This window comes from Salminus brasiliensis, chromosome 8 (genome assembly GCF_030463535.1).
Source record: "Salminus brasiliensis chromosome 8, fSalBra1.hap2, whole genome shotgun sequence".
Classification (NCBI taxonomy): Eukaryota; Metazoa; Chordata; class Actinopteri; order Characiformes; family Bryconidae; genus Salminus; species Salminus brasiliensis.
The window spans coordinates 22,085,419-22,097,991 of NC_132885.1; the positions used below are offsets into that span (position 1 = coordinate 22,085,419).

Genomic DNA, 12,573 nt, shown 5'->3' on the forward strand with positions numbered 1-12,573 from the left:
CCCCCCAAATGCTATGTCACTTTTTACCTTTCTCTCAGGCTCCTTCAGGTGTCCCTAGCCCACCATTGAGAGCTAGGTAGGTGGGTTGTCTCTAGTGGAGTGGAGCGTTGCAGTAGCAATTTCACCCTCTCCCTGCTGCGAGGAATAATTACACCACTGGGTGCCCGAGCCCAGCACTCCACCCTCCATTCCTCATGCACTGTATATGCCTGGCCTGCGGTGCTGAATTATCGCTACAGCTCTGGAAGCTTCACCCTGCTCTTTTCTGTCAGTGTCAGGAAGTGTATTGTGACGGGGAAAGGGTGCAGCATCAGCAGCCTAGAGTTTATTGACACCTCTTGACTCTTTCAGAAGGGCTCAGCGAGGCTCGTGTGCTCGCGCATGGCTGTCGTTTTCCCTGCCTGACCTGGATTACTGTGAAAAGCTTCTGTTGATGCCGGAGAAATGATTGTAGTGATGCGGCTTTGCAGTTCCTAGTGCAGAAAGGGCTGCTGCTCAATGAGGAAGGGTGAGCTTTAACGGCTGCCTCATCCCCAAAGCTCAATGACAACATGACAGATAGAAGAATCGCATTTGCTACTTAAGTCATAATGTAACATCTGGATATCTGAAATGTTATGCTTTTATTTGACACATTATGGAAATATACAAATTGCTCCTGATAATTCAGTCAATTAAAAAAAAAAAACGTAACCACTGCCACAAGTCCTGCTGCCTGCCATCAGCAGCCGGAGCTTAAGAGGGCACAACTGGCCCTGCTCTCCGGGTGAGTAGATGGTTCACACTCTTTTCCTACATCACTTCAGGGTGATGCTGGCCAGCACAGGCATCTGTTGGCCGATGCATCAGAGATGTGTCCAATGCACTTTCCTCCGATCGCACTGAATGTCCTGTGCTGTCGTATCTGCGGCAGTTCAAAAAGAGGCGGTGGCTAGTTGTGCATGTGCTGTAGGCGTCATGTGTCAGGAGCATTACATGTGATAGGGGGAAGGTACGAACAAGTGGGTTGAGTAATTGGGGAGGAAAACTGGGTAAATATAAAAAAAAAGCATCAGTAATGTTAAATAACTTAAGATACATTTCCAGGAAAAAGAAGAATTGTATTGCAGAGCTCAGCGACACCAAAAGGCTCAAGACAACAACTAAAGTATTGCAAAATTCTTTCTCTGGGGAAATGAAACCCCTTTTTGTCAAGTCAAGAACACTCTCAAGGAGGTAGGCGTATTATTGTAAGTCTACACTCAAGAGGTGCCTTCATGAATTTGAATACAGAGGGTTTACTTCAAAATGCAAAACCCTGGTAAGGTCAGGTTAGACTGCTAGCATTCAATAAAGCCTGCCTACGTCTGGAACAAGACTGTTTGCACACAAATAAAACAAGATTTACTTGTGCCTGGAGAAGAAAAGGTAGGGTTTGATTTCTGCGTAAGCGTCTGTCACACAAAGTGGAGGCTGTCAATGAAACTGATGTCACATCTACTGATTTAGTCAAATGTTGAAAAGCATAGAATGGTGCAAAAGTACAAAAGCAATCCAAGAGATTTTAAAGCAAAGAAATGCAGTGCTATTAAATGACAGTCAGTGCTTTATCAAGACAAAACAGAAGGCAGAAAGACCCACAAACAAGCAGCAAGGTGGGTGTAGTAAAGGTCCAGCAACTTATCTCAGAGGAAACTCAGGATTGTGATATTCCAAGCTTCAGGCAGTCACTGACTGCAAAGGAGCTGCATCCAAATATTACAAGTGATAATGCACTGAGGTGGAATAGAAAAAAAAACACTGTCTAAATGTATATGGGCCTGACTGTATACACATACATCAGTAGTGGCATAAGTACAGTACATGAAAAAACATTGCCCATGAAAAATATTTGCTATTGGCATTAGTTATTTTCCCATATCGTGCATCTCTAAACCTAACCAAGTCCCGATAGGCAAGTCTGCAGCTATCTATGCCAGCCACCAGGCAGTGATTTCCAGTCACACAAGTCCAGGCTGCTCAATCCTGGTCCTGGGGATCTATCACCCTGAAGAGTTCAGATCCAACACAGCTGACTCTACTGTTCAGTTGCTCCTAAAGGCCTTCATTATCTGGCTGAGGTGTGTTAGATTCAGGGTGGAGCTAAACTCTGCAGGGTGGTAGATCTCCAGGACCAGGACTGAACAGCCCTGCTCTAGACCTGAGCAAATCTGACAAACACCTCATGAACAGTTGCAGTGTTTGGTTCAAAAATGCACTCCTCCAATTGTGGCGTAACCAGCAAGCTGATAGCAGCTTTTTTGGAGGACGTGATTTTATCCACAAACAGATGAACTGTTGAGCATGAAAAGAACTTATTTATAACGCTTCTGTCTCAGTATCACGACAATGGGAGGTTGAGCTGAAGTCAAGCTCATCAAAGTTAAGACTGAGACAAACCCAAGGTTGCTGATGATAAATATAAATAAATAATACTATCAACCAGTCTTAGCTCTTAGTCAAACTCTGCATCCTAACTTTTAAAAGCAAAGGATGGCATGGTTAATGTTAGGCTGTTCAACATAAAACCTTTTTTTGATTGGATACTGAATGAGGATGGAAAAAAGATTAGAAATGACTGCAGGCGGATACCTTGCACTCAGCTCTTTCTGAGAACAATTTATGAGTCCTCTTCTGAGACTGAGATGAGATAGAGTAAAGATATTGTTGAGATGGAGACAAGTCTGAAACCATTCATTTGCAGACCAGCCTCAATTACTACAACACAGTGGGAGGACATATCTCATTGAATCAGTGTATCTAAAAGGTGATGTGATTTATATAGATTCTCTATTCTGGATACTGTGATTAAACAGAAAGGGATCTTTCAGACGGGGTTTTACTCAGAAAGGAAAGACAGAAAGGACCGCATATCAGTATAATAGAACATTTCAGCCATACCGTTGAGCCATTTGGAGTTGTACTGGGCAGTCCTGAGTGGTGGCATTCCACCCAGGCTGCGGTAAATGACTGGGTCCCGTCCAGAGAAGTCGATGACCGTGGCAGCATACAGCTCTCCACTCTCGGTCACCACTGCTGTAGAGTTGTGGCGAGGGTCATAGGGACAGCGTGCCACTCCATTCACTCGCTCCAATACACTGCTCATATTGCCCACCTGAGACAGAGCAGAAGAAATAGGGAGACCAGTCTGTTAGAAAGAAAGAGTCCAGTAATGGCATTCTCTTTACATGCAACATTCTCCATCATCACTGCTTACCTCTCTGGTGATGCACAGAGGCTGAAAAGCGTTGGTGCCGCAGGTCATGACCTCTGTCTTGTTGACCAGTAGCACTCGAATGTAGTTCTGACACTCCACCTGCAGAGGGAGAACCTTGTTGGTACAATACTCCAGTGGTGTTTCACCAGTCTGATCTCAAACCAGCCACACAGTGATGTAAAGGTTACATATCAGTTAATAAGAACTGACTCTAGGCCAGGCATGTGAAGAGATGGGAAGGGAAGTCTTTTTTTTCTTCTTTCATCTTGGTTAAGCATGCATGTAGTGTAAGAGTGTCTGTACTTCAAACAGAGAAAGGGGATGTATGAAGCACTCTGCATAGATATCAGTGTGTCTCAGGGAGAACAACGTGTGGCATACATTACCACTGGTGGAATTGACAGTGGTTTGTGCTCTCCACTTTAGATGAGAGCAGCTGTCATGTTGGTTTTGATTTCATCAATTACTGAACAAGCGATTGGCACATCAGTGCTGACACAGGGGGAGTCTGGCTTTGGGGGAACTAAGGAAATGACTATAAACACTTCCATGGTGAATAGACCAGACGTTTCCCGTCTGCATGCTCCTGTCAATAGCTATAAAAATATACAAGAAGCTTCACTGGAGCTCTGCTGTCATCTAAAAATTGAATGTGTTCATCCTATACAGGTCCTCTCCAAACTAAAATGGATTAAGGTAAGACCTGAAAGTTGGATTCACAAGTGTCTAAAGGCCTAATCGGACAGGATTAGATTTGCATGGGGAGATGTGAAAATGTAATTATTAACAAAGTTTCTCACTGATTTTCTGACTGAGTTTCTCACTGAGTTTCGTCCGAATGCGCCATGTGAGCCTTTTTTTAGTCATTAAAGATTCAGACACCTTTTACCTTCTGTAAAACGAGCCATGGAAAATAACCTCAGGTGATATTAATTCTATGTGAATCGACATGTTCTGTCATAACCTGTAGAAACGCTTTTTTGTTTGTTATTTTCTTAAGGAGGCATTTAGTTTTGTTTGGCATGCCTCAAATCTGATCTATCACTGTGTAGGGTAGCCTACAGCCAACATACGTGTTATGATCATGAAGCTGCAGAATTATTGGGTTATAAGATCATGATCATTGTGTTTTTTGGAGGTGACAGACAACTGCTCATAAGTCGAAGAGCCACTCCCATCTAAGTCATTCATGCACTTTCTTATCCTGTATAAATTGGTCATGAAATGATTCATAGAGTTGCTTTTTTTGTAACTGTAAATGTGAAATAATATTTGCATGTTTTATTCACTTTTACATCAATATTTTCTAAATATTTTCTTTACCTTAGTCTTACACTTTTCTTAGCCTCTAAATTGATTTGTTTACCTAGTTGAATTACTAGATCTATTGTCTAATTTAACAGGAGTAGATTGTTTTTAAAGTAGTGTTAGTTAATATATTTCAGGTGTCACACCACAGTTATTATATTTTTCCAAGGAATTTTTTTTCCCTATTAGCTGTTTCCTCCACCATCGCTTCTGGTTCTTGTTATTTGCTAAGATTTCTTTTACATTTTAAATGTTTTTTGTAATTTGTTTATTTTAAATTTACATTAAAATGTGTATTTTGTTGTTTATGATAAGCTGTAAAATGCAGCATAAATGCTACACTACAAATGCCATAAAATAAAACAACAATGAGAAAATTATAAGGACTTTAAGATATAGTATTGGATCATTTTTTTGTATTTTTTGTAGTTGAGAATTTACCAGTATCTTCCTAAGACAATTGTTTTTTCAATTTGTTCTGGAGAAAAGTCCTAACAAAAAGTCAATTTCATGATGTGTTCTTTTTTAACCCACAGAATTGTTCTCAGCCATGCTCTTATCATGATGAATCCCACTGCCCTCATAAAATGAACCAATCCCACTAAGAAAACACTGGTAAATGTCTGAATCTCTGTGAAAACTGTGAAAGTGGGTTTTAGGAAGACGTTTCTTCTTAAGAAAGGTTGGTGAATAAGTCCCAAGCTTAGCGTTTATCTTAAGATTCTTTCTACATTTTTTTAGGAAAGCTTTTGTGAATCCAGCCCCTGAAGTCCGGTTTTCACAGAGGAGGTTATTGTATTTTTGTATTTTTGGCTGGATAGCTGGTTTTCAACAGTGCCTTTCAAATGGAAGTGGTACAAAAACAGCCATGCATCAAACAGGACACAATATCTGTTATCAGCACTAGAGACGATGAAGGCCTTGTCTGGCAGTCTGGATATTCTGGCAGGCTGAAGAAGTAATAATTTTATGGGCTATCATAAACAACTTGCTGATGTCATGTTTTAATTAGCATATTGCAAGTTGGTCTTAAGTGCTGAAATCGTATCAGATTCTCCCCTTTACTTTTTCAGCAGAGTTAAATTATTCACTATTCACGTCAGAGTGCATATCTGTGCTTTGACAATCACAGGCTAAGCTCGCTTTGCACAGCGTCCTCCTACAAGCCTAAACAATGGTCACTCCTCCAGCCAATGGGCTGTTAGCTTTTTTCTTTTTTGAAAGAAATGTTACTATTCAGCAGTGAAAGTGGGGGCTCAAAGTTACCTCCGTCTTCCCTTTGCTCTGACAGGACCTCCTGGTGTCTTCGTCTGGGCCCCATTCTGTAGCCTAGGAAACCAAAATAAACGTTGGAAAGTGACTTGCAGCATTCACTGCTGGCCAGCGGAGGTTCAGCACAAGCAGGTTACACAACTGCACACAGCAATATTACAGCATGCAGCTAGATGCAGGGAAAAGATATTAACCTTACAGGGCTTTTTTTCTGTTACTGCATAAACAGTGTAATAAGTGGCACTACAGTTTAAATGGGTGAGGGAACAGTTGTAGGACCAAACTAAATTTGCATGTAAATGCCATCACCTAGTTTCATTCAGGCAAGGAAATCTAGTCTCCCTTCCTTTCAGCACCTCCAACGTCTCCATTTTCCCCTGTCCAATTATAGCACTTTAGAGTTAGCCTGCCCTGTGTTCAATTATGGAGGTAACTCTAAAAAAACTGAAATGGTTCTAACTAGCCCAAAGCTGACAAACCAATGCCACACACAAACGCATATATATGGAAACACACACAGGGCTGCCGTAGTGAAAGTGTACCAAAAACATACGTCTTGTACACTGAGTGCCTCCCAATGGCATAACAGTGGTGTTCATTGAACGAGTCATTGAATGACAGGGAATGACAACTAACAACACGCCACCATGAAGCAGTTCACCTCTATAATAAACACCTTCCAAAACATAAAAAATTTTGTGCTACATAAAAATGATATTAAAAAATATATAATAACAAACTACATTTTAGACAGACATTTATTTTATATTCGATAAACTTAAGCAAGGGGAAAATGGAGGGACACTCTGTTAAGCCATTACTTGGCAGATATATAACAGCTTATAGAACAACTTGCAAAGATTTTTTGTAGCCAGCTAGGAGCCTTTTCTCACATTGATCTTGGGCCATCTTGCATGTCCACCATGTTTAATATCAACCCACAGATTTCAATGATGCTTAAATCTGAACCGAGGTGTTCGAATCAGCCTATAAAGGCCATTCCAAAAGGTTCAGCTTGCAGTGGTTGTTGAGGGTTAGCACAATGCTTGAACTGTCAGAGAATTTATGATGTTGAAATTAAAAAACAAATATTAAAAAAATAATAATTTATTTGCAGATGGATGCCAATGTTTCAGGGTGCTCCCATGTCTGTGTTACCTTCTGGTTCTCTCCTTTTAATTAGGCTGTTACAGTCAGATCTCTGATAGTGCCACACTCTGATAATGTTCACATTCTCTGTCCTCCATAAATCCAATCAGAACTAGTTCTATCTTTATTTTCTCCAAAGTAATGACTGCTGGCCTGACACTGATGATCTCTGGGCTCTCCTGCTACCCATGGCAGAGCAGCTGCCTGCCCTCCTGCTACTGTAATCTGCCAACCGACTACACTGAACTTTACATAGTCTTAAACTATTTGCTACTATTATTATTACCACCATTAACTTTATTTTCTTTATTATTATCATTACATTATATTATGATTATATCAGCACACCTGATCAGTAGTCATATGTGGTGTCATGGTGACTTTTTATCAATCATTTATTCATTGTAGTTCTGACCAGAGTAGGATGGGTCCTTGAGTTCCTCATAAGGTTTCTTCCTACAGCTCTGATGGAGGCTTTTCTCTCCCCTGACAATTGTCGCCACCTGACAATTTCTAATAGCAGTTCTGGAACTGCTCAACAAATTAATCAAGTATATTATATATATATATATATATATATATATATATATATATATATATATATATATATATATATATATATACATACATATGTATACATATGTATACATATGTATACAAAGACTCAAAGTCTTTTTCTCTCTCTTTCAAATATATCAGAGAAACAGCCCTGACAATCTCCTGGGTATCAGCTCTTGGTTTGGTCTGTCTCTCCTAAAAATAGCCTTTCTGCTTGGCCCAGTGTGTGTGTGAGGGTGGGAAAAAGTTGGCATGGCCCAGAGGATACGTAAGAATCTCTTGTGTGCTTCTCGCCATCCGCTCCCTTCCCTTTCTCCCCTCCTCGTCTCTATTATGCACTGGGCATGGTGCTCACAGCTTGGACTCGCCGTACTTAGGGGGCCGTTAGAGCTGAAAGGTTTAGTTGTCCACAACTCTGCCCACCATGACCTGCCTTGCTGCGGGTCACTCGGGCCAGTGCAGCGAAAACTGGGGCCTGGAAGAAGTTTAAAGAGCTGTGCGTGAGTGGCAATTAAAAAACATATTCAGCACTAGCTTGCTCTTCAGAGAGGACCCTGTGCCGTTCTCAAGCTAAAGTGTAATCAATTTATTGTCCTCACAGAGCAATGAGCAGGCAATTAGCATCAGTAATGAAGCTATATTTATCTGTGATTTGATTTGTTTAACATGAGTATTCCCATATGGGCCGCACTAGAGAGGCTGTGCAGGAAAGACAAAGGTGCACAAAGTCAAGGCACTTCAGTCTACAACGACAGAGCAAGGGGCTCTTCAAAAGCTGCCATATCTCTGATGGGCCCTCATTCAGCAATAACGTCACGGCTCCAGTGTTTTCAATGAGGCTGTCACTTATGCTTTTCAGCTCCTCCCTGCCCTCCCTGGCTCTCAATGCCCCAGCTGTCAGGTAGGATAGAGTGACGCCATGCCAAACGGACCTCCACTACTCTCACTGAAAAGCTATATTTTTCAACATGGTGTGTGTTTAGAGGGGGACGGATGGGATGCCAGAGAGGGGGGTGAAGGAGTGGGGGGTGTTGTTTGTGACGGATGCCTTTGCAGTGAGTCATACCATCGGGTCATTACCATCTCGTCTGTGAAGCCGTTTCGTGAAGAATCCGTGAGCTTAACCCTGACCTTAGCCACAGCGGCCCCCCTCTTTTCACCACACTGGAACAATGCCAGCCCTCCACTGCCATTCGCAAAGCACATTCTAAGAAGTGGGTCTGTGAAAGGCACACTTTGTGCCATGTTTGGTGAGGGCCACAATGCAGTGCCTGGGACTTTGCCACCCTTGGGGGAGCTACCGTCCACCTGGCAGCGAAGCGCGAATGCTGGCTTTTCACTGGGGGGAGGATGAACCCTCCGGATGGTAAATTCCTCCTGACAAGCGTTACGTTCTGAAGAAAAACGGTCTGATGAGGCAACGTAGATCAAGAGCACATACCTACAATTATGTAATTGCCTATTCAGTACAAAATGTTGGTAATTAGGCCTCTGCAGAGGCTCTCAAGCTGTATGTGATTTGGGGACATGTTGCTTTTATTTGCCATGTGAAACAAAGTGGAGCTGAAAACGATAAACAACTGTTAAAGATGAATCCCAGTTAAAATGATAAATATACTACACAGACAAAAGTATTGGGACACCTACACATAACACCTACAGAAGCTTTTATGATATCGCATTCTAAATCCATAGGCAATAATATGGAGCTTTCCCTCCTCTGCAGCTCTAACAGCAGGTTTGAACTCTGCAGTTATTGAGTCAGCAAAGTCAGCAAACGCTTCCACTTTTCAATAATACCACTCGCAGTTGATGGTGGAATATCTAGGAAGGAAGAAATTTCAGACTGCATGGCTGGTTGCTAGATTTTATACACCTGTGGCAATGGGACTGAATGAAACACCTTAATTTAATGATTAAGAGGTGTGTCCAATTACTTTTGTTCATCAGTTGCTGAAGTGTATATAAATTTATCAATCTGAAGGTGATGGGTGTTTTTACAGTACTGCAATTTCCAATTTTGATATATATTACAATACAATTTTCCATATCACAGAAAGTAATCTCATACATAGCCCTTGAACAAGGCCCTTAACCCTCTCTGCTCCCCAGGCATCGCAGTGGTGGCTGTCCATCGTTCTGGGCAATCCTCACACACAATCCTCTGTTCACTATGTGTTTGCTCACTAGTGTGCATGTGTGCATTCACTGCACAGATAGATTCCATCTATGTCCAACACAAATGGTGAGCATGGCTGTCTTGTCTAAAAGAGTATGTCGTCACTCATTCTGCCCCAGAGCACTTCATAGAAATCACTGTTAATGTATGTAAACGTCCGCCCACAACTGGAGATGGTCTTGTACAGGCATGATATCTGCCTGCAGCACCCGTATTCCACTAGCTGAACAGCTGCTGTCTCAAAAAGTTCAGCTCTGCTCATGTGTGGGAACATGGGTGCCTTGCCATTGTTCACATGACATATTTTATCAATAAATAAACAACAGGTAATTGCCAACTGCCGGTTAATGTTTTTTTTGTTTTTGTTTTGCCATTACAGGGTGCAGGCCTATTGTTGCTATATACATCTGTGATTAGAATTGATCTGTAAATAAATTAATCTGCAAAAAATGCAATACATGTGACACCTTCAGTAGTCAGTATAAAAGTCTCTGAAACACTGCAAGCTCTCTTAGGAAGAGCTGAACCTGCAGAAAAGAGTGAGCTGGAGATGAGGTTCACAACAGTTAAAGACAGACGGTAACTGACAGCTGAGTTTAATAACAGTGCTCTCTGATGCAGCTATAAAATTTCATCTCACTTAAGCAAAATAAAAAGACTGTGTGTGTGTGTGTGTGTGTGTGTGTGTGTGTGTGTGTGTGTGTGTGTGTGTGTGTGTGTGTGTGAGCAGTCCTCGCCTTCGTTTGTCCTTGCAACTATGTGTGACATCCCATTTCATAAACTTTTTCAGCTTCAAAAATTTCGGTCACAATAAGTGCTCTGCCTGTGGCGTCCCGTAATAAAGGATGTCATGAATTTGTAATGCGAGGATAAAATAGTCAGGAATTATTTATACATTAGAGAGACAGAGAGATGATGTTGCGTTAAAAACTGAATTCCATTTAGTGTGAGTATTAAGGATATGCTAATGTGCGCAGCACTGTGAGCAGGACAGCTGAGAATTACACGTTCTCACTGCTTGTCTGCCGCTGCTGATAAGGCTATTGTCTCTGTCGCATACGACAAACATCAGGTGTGACAACTAATTATGATCCATGAATATTAGAAATGTGCAGTGTATCCCTGGACACTGCCCAGTGTCCTCTGGGCACCTTCTAGCACCTGCTGCTTGTCCCTATTAAGGCATATTCTCTGTTAGACAACTTAACAAAAGCATTGGTTAAGCCTTCAACAAATTACGGTACAGAAAAATGACAGATGGCATCGTTCCAACCCTTTCTCCTCTTTCCCTCTGCCTATCCATCTGCCATCAATCAAACTAACCATGAAATAGCCGAATGAGACCTGAATATAAATGGACTTCAAAGATCCAACACCTTGACTGCTCACATCTGCAGACTTTTGGTATAAAATTGAAATACGTAGTGCATTTCTAATTTGCAGGGGTGGGAATCAGTGGAGGCCCTAGAGATGTATGAGTGTATGAGTTTTATACTGTACACTCTCAAAAATAAAGGGGCTACAAAAGGTGCAACAGCAATGCCATAGAAGAAGCAGTTTTGGTTCCTCAAAGAACCATGCTTGTAAAAAAGAACCTTTAAATTGGTATACATAAAAAAAAAACCCTTTGCACTAAAGTCTTTTTTACATACTAACATAAATAAAATATATCCTAGGTGCTTTTATCTATAATGGTTGAAACATGCTCTACCATGTGCAGGTCAATTCCTACACGCCAACATTTTGTGCCAACTCCATGTGCTCACCTCAAACTAGATTCCACACAGTAAAAACAGGATTTCCAACACATTAAACCTGAATGGGAGATTCTCTCAATATCGCAATAAGGGATTTGACCAAAAAATAGGACACTGTTGGTGAATCCTTGAAATGTTTGACACATCTCACTGCCTTCCACATGTTTCCTGCTAGAGGAAGTGACATCCCTGGATGCAGGTCACATGTTTTTTTAGAACTGTTTGCAAATTTTATGCAGTTTTAAATCAGAGGTAGAAAAGTTGGGACTGACATAAATTATATATTTGAATTACTGAAATGACATATTCTACAGAAAATAGATATTCTATACCATTGACTTTATAACTGTTAATGCTAGCACAAAAAACTTAAGACTCAATTATTTCATGTACAATTTCTAGCTAAATGTTTTAACAAGGTGGCAAAATAGTCAATAAAGGGCTGGGAGTAATGTAGTTAAAGTTTAAAAAAGGCTTATCTGGGAGATGTGAAATGTAACCCCAATTCTAGAAATATTAACTTTGTATCCTAAATCTAAATCGGAGTAAAAGCACATATAGTTTACAGTACAAATTAGTAAACAGTTTATATAAAGTGATATTTTAGACCAGGTTTGTTTGGTAGCCAACATTTTTAAACTGACCATTTTAAAGTGTGTTTAATATCTCTTAATACAGTTCGACTGATCTCCCTGATCATTCAGCTCCCAGTTCCTTTAAAAACTGCAGTGAAATCACTTCAGGTGGGATGTGTATATAGTGGTATACACTGTAAACTGATATCTTTGGTTTTTGTTGATCAGTGATAGCTGTTTTATAGTGCTGTGAATGGGCAATTACGTGGTTTTCTATAGTGTGTGTACATTGCCCAGTCCTTACACTTGTACAACAGAGTGTTTCAGTTATAGCCAGCCATAATTTCTAACCACTCATAATTCGAACGTGAAAGATGTGACAAAAAATAAAATAAATAAAAACTGAAAGAGTGAATTTCCCCACATTGTTTTGGTGGCAACTAATTTAGCCTCCTTAATCACACACCATAAAAAAAACCCTCAACCTGAGTCGATCTGGAGGGCAGACTCTTACTCACATACCAATTTGCACTGGGTCTG

General features: G+C 40.9%; 1 protein-coding gene across 5 annotated transcripts in view; it reads right to left on the bottom strand.

Moving 5' to 3' along the window:
- sema5ba (sema domain, seven thrombospondin repeats (type 1 and type 1-like), transmembrane domain (TM) and short cytoplasmic domain, (semaphorin) 5Ba) overlaps positions 1–12,573 on the bottom strand; it is a 173,118-nt gene that overhangs the window by 53,200 nt on the left and 107,345 nt on the right. For all 5 annotated transcript variants that reach the window (XR_011980028.1, XM_072686122.1, XM_072686117.1 and 2 more), the window contains 3 exons: positions 5,810–5,872; positions 3,236–3,334; positions 2,920–3,133 (listed from right to left, as the gene is read on the bottom strand). Coding sequence is in view for 4 of the 5 variants with exons in the window: in XM_072686122.1 (XP_072542223.1) it covers positions 2,920–3,133; positions 3,236–3,334; positions 5,810–5,872 (376 nt within the window). In the remaining variant the exon portion in view is untranslated. The remainder of the gene's footprint in view (positions 1–2,919; positions 3,134–3,235; positions 3,335–5,809; positions 5,873–12,573) is intronic.